The 18259-nt window shown below is 42.7% G+C and overlaps 5 protein-coding genes across 5 annotated transcripts; 2 read left to right on the forward strand and 3 right to left on the reverse strand.

Annotated features, from left to right (window-relative positions):
- Positions 1-6417: 6417 nt before the first annotated feature.
- Positions 6418-6762, forward strand: IL334_004672 (uncharacterized protein; the record flags this gene model as incomplete). The annotated part of the gene is made up of 1 exon (XM_062936389.1): positions 6418-6762. The coding sequence occupies one exon, from the start codon at positions 6418-6420 to the stop codon at positions 6760-6762; it is 345 nt and encodes a 114-aa protein (XP_062792440.1).
- Positions 6763-7472: 710 nt separating this feature from the next.
- IL334_004673 (uncharacterized protein) lies at positions 7473-9214 on the reverse strand (the record flags this gene model as incomplete). The annotated part of the gene is made up of 10 exons (XM_062936390.1): positions 7473-7496; positions 7559-7611; positions 7672-7794; positions 7886-8067; positions 8167-8225; positions 8292-8478; positions 8608-8698; positions 8786-8834; positions 8896-9018; positions 9176-9214. 10 exons carry the CDS (start codon positions 9212-9214, stop codon positions 7473-7475), a joined length of 930 nt encoding a protein of 309 aa, XP_062792441.1.
- Positions 9215-9736: 522 nt separating this feature from the next.
- On the reverse strand, positions 9737-14032 carry IL334_004674 (uncharacterized protein; the record flags this gene model as incomplete). The annotated part of the gene is made up of 13 exons (XM_062936391.1): positions 9737-10162; positions 10234-10369; positions 10455-10588; positions 10683-10868; positions 10929-11018; positions 11136-11414; positions 11490-11786; positions 11848-12060; positions 12124-12315; positions 12417-12497; positions 12583-13230; positions 13321-13760; positions 13834-14032. The coding sequence occupies 13 exons, from the start codon at positions 14030-14032 to the stop codon at positions 9737-9739; spliced, it is 3321 nt and encodes a 1106-aa protein (XP_062792442.1).
- A 511-nt stretch (positions 14033-14543) lies between these two features.
- IL334_004675 (uncharacterized protein) lies at positions 14544-15941 on the forward strand (the record flags this gene model as incomplete). Its single annotated transcript, XM_062936392.1, has 4 exons — positions 14544-14691; positions 14751-14864; positions 14990-15295; positions 15415-15941. 4 exons carry the CDS (start codon positions 14544-14546, stop codon positions 15939-15941), a joined length of 1095 nt encoding a protein of 364 aa, XP_062792443.1.
- A 230-nt stretch (positions 15942-16171) lies between these two features.
- Positions 16172-17927, reverse strand: IL334_004676 (uncharacterized protein; the record flags this gene model as incomplete). The annotated part of the gene is made up of 8 exons (XM_062936393.1): positions 16172-16305; positions 16434-16515; positions 16616-16772; positions 16861-16915; positions 16988-17043; positions 17115-17335; positions 17446-17656; positions 17872-17927. The coding sequence occupies 8 exons, from the start codon at positions 17925-17927 to the stop codon at positions 16172-16174; spliced, it is 972 nt and encodes a 323-aa protein (XP_062792444.1).
- Positions 17928-18259: the final 332 nt, after the last annotated feature.

The raw sequence follows: 18259 nt of genomic DNA on the forward strand, positions 1-18259 counted from the left end.
GTAAGACTACTATAGATAGAAGCCCTCACTATCAGTATACGGAAGCTTCATTTTGCAAATATGACCTATCGTATAAGAATCGGTCATGGCTGTTTGTAACGATGTACTGTATGCTAATGCTAATGGACAGACTAAAATACAGAACGAGGTCCTTCTTTGTGATCCACTTCTCCGCCACTTACAGTGACAGGGGTGTATTCGGAAAATATGCTCATCTGCCGATGAGGCCAGGCCAATATACCACCTGATCTTGCCTGCTCAATAAAGCCATTTCCAACTGCCGAAGATGATGTCGATAGTCCAAGCAGCTCTCGCCGTTGAGGGAGGTCGTCGAGATGGTATGGACTATTTACCAGATTTCAGTTAGCCAACTACAATGGAGGAGGTAATTACTCGTAAGTCGTCACTCCTAACAGAGGACCAGACTAGCAGAGAACTTGAAGACATATCTGAGATGCATAATAGGTGGTATGTACAGAGCAGCTAAAATTGGGAAGTCATGATGCATACTGGTATATTCAGACACAAAATAGACTTTTCCATTTGAAGCGGCATGTATAACTTCAACATCCGTTGATTTGGATAGGACTGGGATTATTGCTCAAGCTTGCGACTTTTTGTCAGAAAGCGATGGGGTGTGTATCTCAAGGTAGAGCCTCTGGTTCTTGATGCTATTTCTACTGCAAAACTCACGAGAGGGAACCCAATTCAATAGCGAGCGCTTGGACTTGCTCAGACCGGAATCGCCCTCTGGGTGAATCTTGCCAATCTGCATCTGTTCCTGCGAGCAGAGTGTAAGCACTGGACGTGAATGCAATGACAATTGGGATGACGTACTCCTTGTCTTCCGTTCCGCATGATAAGCAAGTGCAGAGAGTGGCGTCTGCTTCAGAGCCCTCATAATATTCATTGTCGCGTCATGGTCGGACAAGTATTGACAGTCAGAATCCCAGCATTTCGAGATTCACAGGCACACTCGCTGCAGTTCACGTTCGAGGTCATTCCGTCCTGATTGGGACTTTCAGTATGCTCAGACATCATCATGGTTGAGTTTGATACCGTTTTTTTCAGAAATGGAGGGGATTAAAGTGAAATCTATGAGTTGGAATGCTGAGATTGTTAACAGTGTGCATGAAAAGATCGCGGAAACTCATCCTTATGTTACTATAGTCTTTCGCGAGAGATGAGCAAGCTTGCAAACCTTTCTCATAGCTTATCTTCAGCAACTCCTTGCATTCTATCCTTTCATCTTACTATAGACAGATTGTAACCTCCTTTGATCTGTCTTCTGCGACAACACCGGGACCATGCGGTGAGCAGATCTTCTGCAAATCTATGTAACATTGCTAAATCGATTAGTAGCTACTTTCAATGCATGCTCCTTTGAGTGAACGATAGCGGAATGAAAGAGCCTTCGATAGACTTCTAAATTCCGGTGATTCGCCAATAGGCGATCGACGTGCATGTCAAAAGCCCAGAACCACATCGGGGTTCTCCAGGGCGTGATGATCCTGGATTGTTCTCACGATTCATCGACGACAGGTTCAGGGCGACAGTACGCTGACCGTGGCTGGGCATTAATACAGGTACCTCGCTCCTGTCGCCCTCATTGCCTGAACGGTAGGCTTGGTAGGGGCTTCGAGCGTCGAGTAGCGAGATTCGATTGATTAGGAGGTTATTGAGGGACCTTGTCCAGACAAGACCTGTGATCTACCGAACATATATATCATGCTGTAGCAAGGTTGACGTCACATGATATAAGCGGAATCGAGGAAGTAGTATATGCATGAGTAAATGAATAAGACAGGCGTACCCCATATAAATCATTGGATAAGGGAGAGAATACTAGTATTATACTAGTATTCAAAGAAACGAGACTGCTACTGTATGATCGAAGTGATACTAATCAATACAAAATTCCTATTTTCGCAACTGGATGACTGACCGCATTGCGTCCATGCGTTCCAAGTACCGATTCAGGTCCTTTTCACCACCCTCGGTACAAAACTTAGTGCTAGGAATCCAGCTCTTGAACGACCGCTTCGAAGCACCATCACGGGAACCATCGACTTCGGTAAATGTTGTAGATCTACATCTGTACCTGCAAATCATATATGTAAGCACTCGACCCAAAGAAGCTCACTAGGCAGTCATAGGTGGCTCAACATCCTCTTTCAGTGCTGTGCGGCAGACGAAACAGGAGCAATGAGTTTCTTCTGCTTCCTGAACCTGGAATCTTCCATCCGTGAGATCCATAGCGAGGTTCTAGCTGCTGTAACAGGGTCGGTTGCGCTGGTCAATTTCTCATCGTGTAAGTACAGAGAGACGCAGGATCGAGGTCAAATTCAGCGAGCTTTACGGGTTGAAGATATCGAAAAGATGCCTACATACTCGTAATAATCCAACATCTAGGCCCTCCCCGCACCCGAGAAATTGTGGCAACAAAGCAGATGAACGATACTGGATTGTTGGTGTCCAACCAGTGACGGAACACACGGTAATCTTTGCCTCTGAAACCTGTCAAAGCTGAAGAGTGTTCTCTTTTCGCAAAGAAGGTGGTCACAATGAGTTTATGAAGCGCAGAGTAGTTGCATGCTAATGTTTTCGAACAAGAAGATTCAGTATAGATGCGAGAACACATATAGGAAGTTTCATGTTGGAGCATCAAAATTACAACGTTATCGACGTTCTACAGACGTAGTATCTCCCAGATCGATTTCCCGTGACATTGGACCTTAACTAAATCTGCATGTCCATTTATGCACAGGTATACACAGTCATTGTATGCTGTTCCTTCAAATGCAGGGCACTATTTCCAGTGGACACACATGACGTATACGATTCTGCCACAACACCCTGGTGCTGTTATGGATTAGTGAAATCACGCCTTGAAGTCGTGTTGGCGAGATGTTATCTCCGCGTGTTGAGAGTCATGATTACTATGAACTGAGACCTCACGCATTTTACGTGCTTGTATCAAAGTCGAGTTTCTTTCATATACCAACTCATCCACGGTTTCATCATTCATGCTCGTTATTCTGCTGGTTTGTATACTTGAATCTAGCATCGATAGGCTGTCCGGAAAATGTGCTGTGGCTTACGAAGAACCAAGTCACTCCCGCCACATCCTTCTCCCCCTTCCACTGCTGCTTATCTTCATTCATATGAATGGATCCTGGTGGAATACTTCGTTGATCAAGTTATAAAAGCTACAACCCGTCCAGTAAGTCATTCCATCACAAAACAAGAAGCTAAAATCGAAATACCACTGTGTGCTTTAGCGTTCACTTGATCCGTTCGAACCATTTCTGATTGTCTCAGATCTGATCTTTCCGGAGTGGGTCTCTCCGAATATACAACGAGCAGTATACGCTGCTTTGCCTTTGAAGGATTTCAACCCAACAGGTGTTCCCTTAGCCTTACAGTGCTCAAACGAATATGCCGAAGACCTTCGACAGTACATGATCTCGCAAAGCCACCCTCGATCACACGTGATGTATTTCGGATGGGCTTAGTCAATCGACATATCATTTGATACGAAGATCTGCCGCTCAAGAATGAAATCTCGTTATGGATGGTACAATTTTATGAGGGGCGAGAAAAGGTGACGATGCATTGACATGATGGGGAAAAGGAAGTGAGTATTCAGTATTCTGTTCTCCGTCACAACGCAAAACAAGAGAGAGAAAGTGATAAATGCGATCAAGCTTTAGGCTTGACTAAGGCTTTCAGAGCAATATACGTATAAACTCGTGTCACATACCATTGAGGCAGGAGGAGGTGGCGTTGCTCCTTTGTAGTACATCAGACACCATGGTGTCTCTACGATATGGTGATCAATTAGAGGTGTGATCAAAGTGACTTTTCAGCGTCACCCGTGATATAATTGCAAGTTGACTCACAAAAGCCTGTTGAAATGTGATTGCGCGGGCACGTACGACTTAAAATTTTCATAGTCTCTTTCTCTCTTTCTCTCTTTATATATGCAACTCGTACACTATTCAACAAAGCCTAAATTGTTCACACGTGTGACAAGGATCTTCATGGCTCTCTTGACAAGCAAACATGTCTATGTGTAACTCTTCCAGGAACGTTCGCAAGTCGTTTTCGCTAGCTGTTGGGATGGGTGTGCCGAAAGCTGCGAAGCTTCTCGGGAATCTTCGAGCTAATTCCGCGCTTCCTCCGATATCAGGAAGATTCAGATGCGATAAGGCTTGAGGGCAGTATGTAGATAGGATCAAACCGGAAGACCTGTGGTCGGTTTTATAGTAATGAACCTCACTAGAGTGGCATCAATGGCAATGGCATTAGTTGATAGATACAGTATTTGTATCAAGGATCGGTGGCGATCCAGAGAGTCGCTATAACTTTCTCGAATATACGAAATGTACTCACCTAGATCCGGGAGTGACACATTGATTACAGGTACACGATGAAAGCTCAGTTACGAAAACCTCATTGGGTTGCTTGTTGACAACGTGCATGTTGACGCCTCTTTGTCTGTGGTCTGCGGTCATTCCTGCCTCATGGCCACAGACACAGGTAAGCGGGAGAGCCCCTGGAGTAGTGTCGGGACCAATAAGACTTGATCTCGAAGGCTCAGCAGACATCGTATTGAAGGTTAGCAGGATGAGTGCAGTATTGATTGTGAATGGCTGAGGTGGGTAATCTGTTTGAGGCTGTCAAAGACTAGTACAGGTTTTCAATTGGCACAGTATTCATAAGATTGCCCACAGAACGTCCAGTACCTTTCTTTGCGGTGCCAGAATTATTCCATATCCTTCCATTGACTTACATACCTTCCCTTCACATGTTCACAACGGAGCTACCTTTCAAATTCTCAGCGTTTTTGTCTTGAAGAGTGTCGCACGCACGAGTGGCACCCATGCAGTGCAATGCGAACACCGCTAACAGATCCGGTGGACTGGGATGATAAAAGCATTTTTTGATAAGCTCGTTGTCTGCATTCAACATGTACTCGCCTCCGAACGTTCTGTCTGCCGGGCATATGTACATCAATCATGATACCTGCCAAGTCGGCATCACAAGAAACGACACCATGCCTTGTTTTCAGAACCGCTCCCATCAGGCGTAAGAGAACCTTCTGCAGGCTGTGCCCTGTTGCGGTCGAGTCCCCTTTCCTGACACAGCATATGTAGTGTACAAATGACCATGCCTACAGCATTGTGTCGTAAGTTAGTGAAATATGATTACACACAGTAGTATACTGCCCTTTCAACCAATAAAATCAGGAAAAGAAGCAGGATCACTCACGACTGTTGTCTAGGCCTAAAATTGTGCCGAAAGTACGAGACTGGGCTGTCGATCGAGACATGAAGCAGAGGTTTTCAACAGTAGCGATGTATCGTCTATGTGTCTATAAGATATGAGGAGAGATTAAAAAAAGCCGATGAGATATTTGACTGTATGAAGATGAAAAGAGATTAAAGTATACGTTAAGATCGACATTTCTAAGTGACTTGTTTGAGCACTTAAGCACACTTGAGACTGAATGATAGCGATTCTGCCGCCCAAATCCCAAATCCCAAATACGCTCCATTTCGCCATGCATTGAAGCCTTCCCTAAATCATTAAGATGAGGTCTACCAGAGAAGGTGCAATTAGTACTGTCGCTCGAACACACTGAAAGCGCATCCCTTGTAAGCCCACTGAGACGACATCGGACATGTATTGGAATCCAGGAATGTAACCTCTTGGACCAAGCCAGCGCTCTTTGTCTGATGAGTTGCAACTACTCTTTCCTTTGTATTTCCCTTCTGGCCGTTGGAAGTACTGATAATACTTGTTCGCACATCAATCGAACGAAGTACCGTGCCTTCGTGAGAAAGTCTGTTTGACCAGATGTAAGAGGTTTCTTTGGCAACTGTACGCCATTAGGTTCGTAATCACCATCTGACTTGCAACAGAAGGCCCATATAATGTCCATTGTCAGAACCTGGCTCGAAGCTCGAAGGCATTTCTGACATCTTCTCGACAATCGAGTATGTAGGACCAAAACCGCACAAGACATATTCTTCGCTTGATCACTGCAGTGATGGACTCGGAGCTCTATTGATTCAGGGGGTCGATAAGGTCATCAGTTGGAGATTGATCTTAGATTACGATTACTGTATCAACCTCTTTGTGATCGCCGATGTGCCCGTCAAAGGCACCATTTTCATAACGAGTGAAGAACGAAAACAAACAAACACTGCATGTTATGGATGGTGGTACCTTTTCCTCACAACAACGAGCACAGCTATTGGGTCGTATCGCTTTTCAAAAAGATTGAGCAATCGATCCTTCAAACTCATTGAGTCGTACATGTATCCCAATGTTATGGACAGTGCTCAATCACTTGAGAAGAGAAGAGAAAAGACAGAAACCCTTCCCGCTCTTCACTGCTGATAAGCAGGTATGTTGACCATGTCAAATGCTAGATTACCTTCGTTAAATCCTTCTACTCCCACCGAACTTACTTTGAGTCCACTATCAGTATCACAGCCCGTCCACTCGATTCTCAAGGTCTTCACTTCTTCAGATCCAGATCGATCTTCACCTATAGCTATTTTCGTCCCTCCGTCACCTTCCATTACTACCACTACTCCCCCCATCAAATGTACCAGACATGAACAACGCACCCGGCCATTCCCAGCCTTCGTCAACTTCAACTTCCACATCGACCTCAACTACACATCACTTTACTCCCCCAACCAATGCCACAATCATCTCCCAGCCAAATACGATACCCCAAATGGGTAAGTCCCATCTTCCTCCCCCCTTATACTCTCCCATGTTGATTATTACACAGAGCTGAAACTCACAAATACTTTTTTCTTAAATCCAAAAAAAAGAAATCTCGTCAGCTGATTTGCCCCCTGAGCGAAAAACAAAGAAGAAGGACGAATGGATCAAGAACAAGTGGGAAAAATGTAAAGACGGTTTCTCATATTGTTGTTCGTGTTCCAACGTGGGTGTCAGTCTCGAAATTGAAGATGTATCGCAGCATCTGATTCATAACTGGTTTCAATGGCAATAGTGTCAATGTGAATTATCAATCGGAATGGGAATGGAATTTAAAAATAATTGACGGTCCAGAGAGCAAACAAAGAAGGAGGGACTATGGTTGACGAGGGAATCGCAAGGTAGGTCGACACAATGGAAATTCTTGTACTTTACACTCATTCGATTTATACAGAGACTGTATTCAAGTCATTCCACACCAACCAGGTTGATCGATTACTGATTGTTGATACTTTTCTGACTGAGAATGCACATGTATATGTATCGATTTGGATAATAGGGAAAAGGATAACAGGTTCAGAAGAATCAGCTGTATATCAAACACTCGATGCATGGTTCTCCTTTTCAGTCTTCAGTGCTATAAATTGACTATACTCATACACTATCATTAGGCTACATACGGACGCGTTACACCCGTTTTCTTCGTTTCTTCTGTCCGGTTCACAGATTTAACCAATCCATTGACCATTGTTCTAAGCATGATTGAATTAGCTGACAGTTCAAGATCGCCAAGAGCCAAGTCCACCATACTCACAAGATGCATCATTTGACCTGTCATGGCGTTTGATTCTGGTGAAGCGAGGAACACTAGATTCATGTCAAAGTAAGCTCATATTGCCATGAAGAACATGGGGATCGTTGACTCACCATAAGCAGGACCCATTTCAGCGGGTTGAGAAGCTCTTCCGTGAAGGGGAAGTGCACCGAGTTGCCATTCCTCCATTTGCTCAGCGGGTCTAGAAGCGGGTTGAAGAGGAGTGTATACAGGTCCTGGAATTGATGGAGTCAAAGTCAAGTCAGCCTCATCATCAAAATGCGCGATTCGAGATATATCGGCCGTGAACGATAAAACATAACCCACCAGGACAAACAGCATTGACTCTGATACCCTTAGGAGCTAATTGCATGGCCAAAGATCGAGTAAAGGTTACGATAGCTCCCTTGGTGGAAGAGTAGTCCATCATGGAAGGAGAACCCTTGAAGGCGGTAACGGAGGAAGAGTTGATGATGGAAGCTCCTCGTTTAAGGTGAGGAAGGGCGAATCTTGTAGGTGCAACGGTAGCGTCAGCATATACTCTGTGGGGATGATATGTCGGAAAGATTGGATACACTAATAGGTCACAAGGGTACGTCCGGACTCACTTGGTAAGGGCGAACATTCCAAGGATGTTAGATCTGAAAGTACTTTCAACGTTCTCGAGCTGACGAGGGGGGAACCACATTAGCTCTCAAGCGGAACAACTCTACTAAGCAGTGAGTACACTTACGTCAATGTCAGCCAAATCCTTGACCATGATTTGTTTACTGGCGTTATTAACTAAGATATCGAGTTTACCATATGCCTTGATATGCTCTTCGACTATCTTCCTTGCGTTTTCAGCTACCATTAAATCGAGAGCGAGTGTGAGACACTTTTGTCCATCTTGTTCGATAGCTTTCTTTGTTCTCTGAGCACTGTAATGGGAAAATGACAACAGATCATATCACGTTGCGCGATGGTTGAAGCAGAAGGCAAGTGAATGGTGAAATCATGCACAGGTCAGCGTCATCATCCGTCCAACACCAAGACTTTCATATACTTACTCTTCTTCCTCTTGAGGTAAGTATACAATGGTAACATCTGCACCTTCCCTTGCGAATTGTTGGGCTGCGGCTCTTCCGATACCAGAATCACCTATACAATTTCAATAGCAACATTGTAAGGTTGCAATTCTTTGGAAGACCGGTCTGCGTGAGGATGGAGATGACCTTTGTGACTTACCTCCGGTGATGATAGCTTTTTTGCCCTTCAATTTTCCAGATCCTTTGTACTGTTTACAGCATGATCACGTCAGCTCAGCCTTCTTTCCGTTGTAAAAGGATTGAACTTACCTCTTGAAGATATGGTTTACCTTCATCATCCCAACATTCCAGCTGAGTGAATTCGGCCAAAGGATCCATAGCGGTATCTTTTCCAGGCAAGTTTTGTTCCTGCTTCTTGATCTCCTTCATCTCCTACGAACCAGAATAAGGGAGAGACATGATCAGCAGAAGAACATTTTGACCTGAATACTTCACATAAATATGACCCGAATAAGGAAAGACAATCGAAAGAAGATCATCCTGATAGACTCCAAAGCAAAAGGAAGAAAATTGATATGTGCGTACTCACCTTGTAAGCGGTAATAACAGTTGGTTTATCGTCACCCATTTTGATTAAAGTTCTACTGAATTGTCTTGTGGTAGTGTTGAGTCTTGGTGTGAGTATTCGCAGTGGTTGTTTGATCGTTCTGAACGATGTTGATGATGCTGATCTACTTATGATTTTTACTCGTAAAAAAGAAGAAGAAGAAAGACAAGACATCGTTTCGCATACTTTCTTTATCCCTCTACGAATGTGACGTTTGAATCCTTATTATAATCTCATCGATGAATTATTTAACGAGCGGTGACGTCAAAGGGTTGGGGGTGGAGTTTTATCAAAGGGTGAATTCTCCGATGCACGGACCACCCACTACTAATAAGAACGGGGGTCTGGACTATTAAATTAGATTCCAGTGAATTGGAGTATACATGGTCATAGCATCGTCAACCCATGAATTAATAATCCCGGAATGAACTTTTGATACTTCTGTAGTCGTTCTTACATAACACACCCCGATAACTGGACCACTACTCGTACTATACACAAAAGAGACATCACTCCCAAACCATGAATAGCCACAGATGAGATTTACCATCTCCTTCTATACTCTTGATCAGATTCAGGTATATTGGCAGTGGTAGCCACAACGTTCTCAACCCTTTGATTCCTTTTCCTGGTTTCAGTGATCTGCCTTTCTAGATCTCTGACTTGAGCCTCTAATTGAAGAGCTCTCTCTTTACCACCTTGTTTTTCAGTTTTGATCTTTTCACCTGCTATCCGTAATCTGTTTTCATATTCTTTCACTCTGGCTTCCCATTTGTTCTCCGCTTGACCTGATTTACTTTGCAATTCAGCCAATCGAGCTTCCAATTGAGCTAATTGATTGGATGAGTTCATGGCTCTCTTTTCTGCCGATTCTGCCCTTTGAGTCAATGATCGGATTTCTGATGAAGACGATGTTATTGTAGAAGTTCGATTCGATGTCATTTGAGAAGAAAGTTCTTGATTCTTTGCCTGGGAATCACCATGTTGGTCAACTTTCCGTACAATTGTTCACCACTTCAGAGTAGCAATCCCAGACTCACCTTGACCGCATCCAATTCGCCTTCTTTCATAGCGAGTTTACTCTTCCATTGCAATTTGGTCAACTCTAATTTCTTGACTGCAGCTTCGAAATTGTCCAAAGCACGCCATTTTTGCTCGAGTTGTTTCTTCAACGCACTGAATAGCAGCATCGAGAGGATTATCAGTCGACGAACCACCTCTGAAACCCCCTGTTGAGCAAGATTCTCAAATAATCACTCACGCCATGCGTTGTTCGACTGAAGATTCGGTGTCTTTGATCTTTCTTTCAAAGTCCACTCGAACTTGGATCATAGATTTCAACTTTTGGACTAATGTATCACGGAAGATCGTGAAATTGGCAGGCGTTGTAGAATCCTATGATCAATGTTCATCAGTGATAAAGCCTCTGCAGACCCCCAAAATCTTCTCAAATATGATTTGCACCCTATCGATGAAACCCAAAACTCACATCCTTGCCTAAGAACTTGTTGACATCCCTGAAAACTCTCAAGAGCAATTCGCTTCTTTCCTGTCTTTGAGATTCGGATTGTTTCTGCAGTGCGAATCTTTCTTGCTGAGTTTCGGTCAAAAGAGGTTCAAGTTCTTCAATTCGTTCTCTGAGATTCGTAGCTTCTCTCTCATGCTGTTTGGCAGCCTTTCAAATCGTACACCCATCAGCCACAATCAAGCTGGGTATGCAAAACAGATGACTCACCTTATTGGTTTGATCAAGTTTATCAGACATGTGTAATCTGCCTTGACGTTCTGAGGCGAGTCGATTTTCGAGATCTCTTTGTTTATCGAGCTGTGACGGCGACATAAAAATCAGCTGCGATCGTCAACATAACATCCCACGTTCCCTAAGGAACAGTAAAATGGCACGGTCGACCGTCTCGATCCAACGAGTAGGATTGGTACGTACCATTCTAGCTAGATCCAGATCTCTCTCTCTTAGACCTTCTTCCCTATCAGCCAACTCTCTTCTCAGTGATTCCAAATCTTCCTCGGCTCTTATCAAGTCTCTTCTTACTCTCTCTAATTCTAGTTCCAATCCGAATCTATCAGAAGTATGTTCATCGCCAATCTTCTTCCTCTCATCTTCCAAGGACCTCAAAGCAGATTCGACTGAAGCCAAGTCTTGATCTCTCTGTGATACTCTATCACGTGCAGAATCCAGTTCTGATTGCAAACGAGATACCATCTAATCACGAATGATCAGCTTCAGACCGGTACTGATGTGGTGACGCAGCTGATACGACGTAGAAAGCATACTCACTTGTTCTTTCTCTTTCAACGCCCGCTTGAATTTCTCTTCATCACCTTTTCTGTCTCTATCCATCTTATGTAATTCAGCATTTCGGAGTTCGATTTCCTTTTCTCCTCCTGAGATGGCTTGATCACGTTCATCCTGTAATTTTCTTCTTGCCTCCTTCAAGGCAGTGACCAGATTCTCATAATGAGATTTAGCATTCTCGAACGCTTCATCAGCAGATTTCAAATCTGCGTTCAAGTCCGCTTCTTTGAGTCGATGATCTTCAAGCGCTTCTTCCAGCTCATATACCCTTTGACCGAGCTACATTGCATGAAGAATGAATTAGTGAGATGTACCTTGCAGCGTAATGCAAATCACTGACCTCTTCCACTTCCCTGTTAGCAGCTAAAAGTTCCCCATCTTTCTCTCGATTATCGTTCTCGATATTCCTCAAAGTCTCTTCTAGTCTATCGTGAGTCTCAGTCTGTACAGCTTGAAGATCTTGTATCTTATCCAAAGCCACAGCCAGTTCTTCTTCTCTTTCACGGAGAGTTTCGAGAGTTTCCTTCGTGTCCTGTTCACGAGAATCGAGGGCCTAGTCAATCACATATATTAGCGCACGGGTTGTTTCGACATGGAAGAAGAACGCTGCATTTACATCTTTCAGCTCATCAACCTGCGCTCTAGCTTCTAAAACTTCATCCCGCCACTCTTCTTCGACCTGTTGCAACTCTCTTTCATGATCACGCAATTTCGCATCGAGTTCGTTGTTCAGTTCATCGACTTCCCTATCACGCGATTCCACATCCAGTTGAGCAGCTGCCAATTGATCTTGAAGTTCGTTCAGTTTCTGTAGATATCATGGAATCAGTACGCGACAAATTGGGTTATCGATGTAAACAGAGACGTAATGTCACGAGTGTCGTTCAATCAAATCAGAGGCTCACTCACTTCTTCGAGTAATTCAGCATCTGATTCTGATAAAGCACCTTTCTTAGCCATTGATAAATCCGCTTGAAGCGAAGCGTTATCCTACAATCACAAAAAGGCGAACATAAAGATAATTAGTCCAGAATACTCATATCGTCATGAAGGAACAGAAGAGGAACGAAAATACCTGTTCAAGTTCTTGTATTTTCAAAGCCAATCTACCTTCTCTCCCTTTACTTAAACCAACAGATTCATTTAATCCTTTGACTTTTTCAATTTCATCTTTCAGGTTTTCAATTTGATCATTCGCTCTATCTGAAATATCTTGTAGATTCGATATAATTTGATTTTGATCATCTAATTGATTTTTGGAATCTTCTAATTCGTTCTCTAATTCATCGACTTTTGATCTCCATACCTTTTCAGATGCTTCAATATCTTCTAATTGTGATTTCAATCCTTCTACTTCGTCGTTGTCTTCAACCGATCTTTGTTCTTTCAATTTCCTTAGAGATTCTTCCAGAGATTTACGTTTTTCTTTCTCATCTTTCCACATTTTTTCTAATTCCCTCAATTCCCCACTTGAGACACCTCCTCCACCCTCACCACCTCCATGACCGTTCCGTGAGGCAAAAGCTAAATCTCTATCTTGTTGCAAGACCAACTTCTTGAGTTTCTTCAACTCTTTAGATAAGTTCAGTATCTCAAGTTTCAACTTTACGTTTTCTTTCAAAGCAGCTTCGATGTGTTCGGGTGCCATGTTGGACAAACGTTCTTTCAGGAAATGATTCTCTAATTGAAGGTTGAATACTTCTTTTTTCGATTCTTCGAGTTGCTACAATTACTCGGATATTAGCTATTTTCTTCTGCAACGATAGTGAGACTGTGGAGTGACAGTGTATTAATGAGTGAGCGGCCGACTCACCTTCTCTTGATCACGTAGTGTCATGGGACCATTACCCAAATCGCCAGTTGCGACACTATGTCTACCACCTCTTCTACTTATTCCACCATGATATGACTCTTTTTTAGGTGCACCCCCACCATATCCCATTTTCTGTGGACTGGTAGCTAGACTCAGTGAAGATAAAGTGGATTCATCATCTGTGTCTCCACCATCGCCATATCTAGCTTTTAATGGACCATCAATATCAGATGAAGAAGATACGCTCGATTGTGATGTATGCCGTTTCAATACTCTTGAACGTCTGGGTGCTTGTGATTCAGGTAAAACGGAATGTGAAGATGATTTACGGACCGTAGTGGGAGGTGAAAGTGACAATAAAGCTGATGAAGGTAATCTTGGTGGGGAAAGTTGTGAAGAAGAAGATGATGGATCAGGTGACCGATTTGAGAACCGTTGTGCTAATTGAGCGAATATTAGCTATATACAACATACAGATTTAACCTTGGTAGAGATGGAACTGCTTGAGCTTACTTCTTGAATTCCTACTAGCTCCAGCTTGATTTCTGGATGCTCTCTCAGCTTCTTCCCTTTCCTCATCCTCTGATCTGAAACTTGACCCCAATGAACCCAACGATATGTCAGGTAGGGTTTGTCCGTGAGCTAGGACAGTCGCATCTCCGCCTGAAGTAGCTGGAGAAGCCATCAGTGCGGCCATGGACGACGGGGCCATCTTTGTTATTCCGCCTGATGGGTTTGAAGAGATATTCTAAAGGGGTGATGTGTTGCGTAGGATTTAAGCTGAAGTGTCCATCGTGAGAAGTGTGCTGTGTTGTCGGTTAAATACTATGGTCGAAACGGAATGTCCACTTGTAGTTGCACAGAAGTATGGCAGTAGACAGCGTACTGATCTGGGCAGGTTCAGCAATGATATTTCGTGAATACTATAGAGTGATCGAGTGATCTGTCATTGTTGAACCCAAGTCAAATGGTTCAGATACTCATGAGATTTTGTTTGTTTTCATCATTTTGAATTACATCAGCTTTTGAACGCGTACTGACGCGTGCTTTGACCACGTGGTACACAAATTACCAAATGAGGAAATTACCTCCACTTTGAAAGATTGCGTTTAAAACATTTCATCGCTCAATTACAAGTAGACAGTAGTAGTCGAATGGATATCTCACAAGTCCAACAGATGTTCAGTGAAGGGAGCATCTAGAAGATAACGGAACGATCAAACATGAACACCTCATCGTCAGCATCAGCATCATCGTCCTCAACTTCGTCAACCAGTTACCCGACCACCTCAGATCGAAATGCATCTTCATTCTTCCTTCCATTCGATCCTAATTCACCTCTTCTGGTAGCCAAGGGAGTTGTGACTACAGGTGAATCACCCGCTGTACCTGCTGGGATCTGTGCAGCTGATACTAAAGATGTGAGATAGGTACATTGGGAGCTATCACGGGAGCTTCAATAGGAGTCATTCAGTCTAAAAACCCATTTGCACTTTCAATTAACATGACTGTTAACTTGTCTATAGCAGGATTGACTTTTTTCAGTGAGTGAACCGTCTTTTTTTTTTTTGATTTTCCATTCTCAAGGTATCAATTTGACATATACGATATCACGGTTGAACGAAATTGTGTGAAAATCCTGCTAATATGGGAATTAATTTTATCGTAGGTATAAGAGAATACTTTGTATCACCATTATTACTTTCTTTACAACTTACTTCATCCCATTCGAAAAGATTCAATAATCTACTAGAAAAATCATATTACGAACAAGGATTGTCAGAAAATCAGATTGGGAAATTACCTTCCACTTTCAATACCACTTCCACTTCCGACGTCAGTCCTACTACTGCATCATCATCATCATCGTCGTCGTCGTCGTCGTCGTCGTCGTTATCCGAAGTGAGATGGGATAGGATATCAGATTCTGCTATTGCAGGTGGATTGACGGGTGGTATCTTGTCTTCTGCATTCAGTGAGTAAACCGGTATCTTCTAATTCCTGGAAATCTGTCATGGGGTGGGAGGGTTCATGCTAAACGTAGCATCGTTGTTGATGTTGATGTTGATGTTGATGTTGGTATTGATGGTATAGGAGGAAGAGCTACTTTTCCTAGAGCGACTTTAACTTCATCAATAATAGCAACGATATTACAATTATCCATCAATGAAATTCGCGTAATACGTTTAAAAGCTTTAGCTAAACGAACGGATCTGAATCCTGTTCCTGTCCAAGTTCAAGATCAAGATCAAAATCAACATGTTCAATCATCCTTGTCAACAGTCGATCAAACGAGATTGACAATCCAAGAACAATCAAAGATTGATCATTCACAAGATATATCAAGACAATTTCAAGACGATTCAATACTCAAGTCTTCTAATCCAATAACATTCAGAAATACCAACGATATCAATCATAACAATAATCCTTCATTCCCTGAAAAGATGATGGGTACTTTGACTAAAATATTACCAGTTAGGAAATTAACTAATGAAGAATATATATCTACTTTGGAAAAGAAAAGGACAGAAATCGATAAGAGATTGGAAGAAATTGATGATGAGGAGAAAAGAATGTATGATTGGGCTCAATCACAGTCACAGTCAAGAGGAATATAACATAACACACAATGACATTCTCCTACATACCATAGAAGTGATGCATCTCTATATATATATCATCGTCAAGTGACTATGTATATAAATCATGCTCTTTCATCACGTTCATCTCCATAGCCAAGTCCTCGAGTTATACAACCGACTCAACGATAACATGCACTGTACAACCTCTCACGACTTACTACCTACTACCTGCCAAATACTCCCAATTTATTCACCGACATCACAGTCTAAAACCTAGACAGATCAGCCTGAGTAGGAAATCCTGCTTCCCGAGATCCAACATCTCTTCTACCTCTTGATCGACTTCTTCCAGCTGATAAACCTTGTTTGGCAGCTATGAAATCGTCGAATCTAGCTTGATCTGTAATACGATACGTCAACAATTAGTCAAATTTCACCCAAGAGTCGCGTGAGGTATGGAGACGGTACAGGAAGATTGGGTCATCTAAGTGAAATTGTAAAGGAAAGTGAGGAGAACGGGGTACGCACAATTTGGGTGCCATCTTGATAAAGCAGGTCTATTCTGTATTATATCATCTAAATTCCATTGAATTCTAGCTTTATCTAAAGCCTACGAGATTACCCAAAAATCAAGTCAGTATCATTCAAATATCGACACAGGCAGAATGGCCAATATATTTAGGTGTGTATGATTGAAAGGTAAGACTTACTGAACTGGTATCGTTATCAGGACAAATAACGTAGAAGTCACCATCTTCAAATATCCTTTCGACCATGTAATCAACAGTTTGTTCTGGTGTCCAAGCTCCGCTAGGTTTTGGTTTCCCCGTACTAGCTCCCGTGAGACCGGTATGTACCCATCCTGGGCTGTACGTACATACACATGTAAGCGTCAGCACGGACCAACTAGAAATCATTTGGCGACAATCAAGAAGCCCAGGAAATTGGTACTTACACAAAGAGATGAGCTGAACATCTACTATCGGGAACATTACGGAGTTCATGGGCGACTAGAAATGACGAATGACGTAAACCTTTTAGCTGAGCAAGTCCAAGTTCAAATTATCAAGGTGATCACTTACGCTGCTCAGTGTATGTTTTGACTGCTGCTTTGGACACATTGTATCCTGCATTACCACTATGAGATTTGTATGTTAGCTTGTGTTACGATTTCACCTACTATCTTTTCATCGTATAAAGAAAGCTTACGGTGGACAAGTGATACCCTGTTTACTACCTGTTGTGATGATCGCACTTGCGTTTTCTTGTGTTGCCATGATAGGAGCGAAGGTTTGACAGACATTCAAGATTCCAAAGAAATTAGTATCTAAAACTTGATGCCATTGATCTTGTAAATCTGAAACAGAAGTTTGAAGCGAGAAAGCAGGTGTAGGACGTGATATTCCTGCGTTTGCCATCAAGATGTGAATCTGATTATCAATCAATCAAGTCATTAATCAATCTTTCTTCTTACTTTTTTCGTGGATGAAAATGAGATGTTCTGACTATTTGGCTGAATATTGTATTAGGGGACACTTACCTCGCCGAATTCTTCTAAAACTTTATCTTTCATTCCTACGACTTGATCAATCTCACTGACGTCAACTTTTGCTCCGAACACTTCTCCAACTCCATCTATAGATTTTACTTTTTCCATCGCAGACGATAATGATGTTTCATCTATATCTGCTAAGAAAATTGACATTCCATATTTGGCATATTTCAAGGCTGCTGCTAAACCTATACCGGAGCTGTGTATAAGAAAGCGAGTCAGCATGCGGTTGACGGCAGTATATTTTACAAAACCCTTGGGCTATGATTGATACGGCGTGAAAGATCATCATCATCATCATCTTCATTCACCATGACCTTCGATCTACTTCCTACCTGTATCTTACATTGGACCCAGTTGACACATACATGAAAGGATCGACACCACGTTCAATCACGAGAGAAACGAACTTACCCAGCTCCAGTGATGACAGCAACTGCTTGCTTATGTAACACTTCTGAGTTTACCATTGTTTCTGCTGTGCTTTCCTTCTTGAGGTGGTGATCATAGACAGACAAGAGATGATGAATAACCGATTTACAGGTCGTGTGAGGGAGGATATGCATTGGGATGTGAGGGAGGAGGAGAGATAAGCGGCGGATGACGATCGGAAATGCCGGTCCGCGTCAATCAATCTACATACGTCATACTTTCATTGTAAACCCCCTTCCCCCAAGGTGATTGCTGATTACAAAGGCCAGATGCACAGATTCAACTCATGAGCATCTGGATGAAGTTGGAGAGAAGGAAGAGAAGAAAGACTCGCTTGTTTGCATAGCGGCATGTAACAGCGCATACTTTA

The sequence above is a fragment of the Kwoniella shivajii genome, chromosome 6 (genome assembly GCF_035658355.1).
Source record: "Kwoniella shivajii chromosome 6, complete sequence".
Taxonomy (NCBI): Eukaryota; Fungi; Basidiomycota; class Tremellomycetes; order Tremellales; family Cryptococcaceae; genus Kwoniella; species Kwoniella shivajii.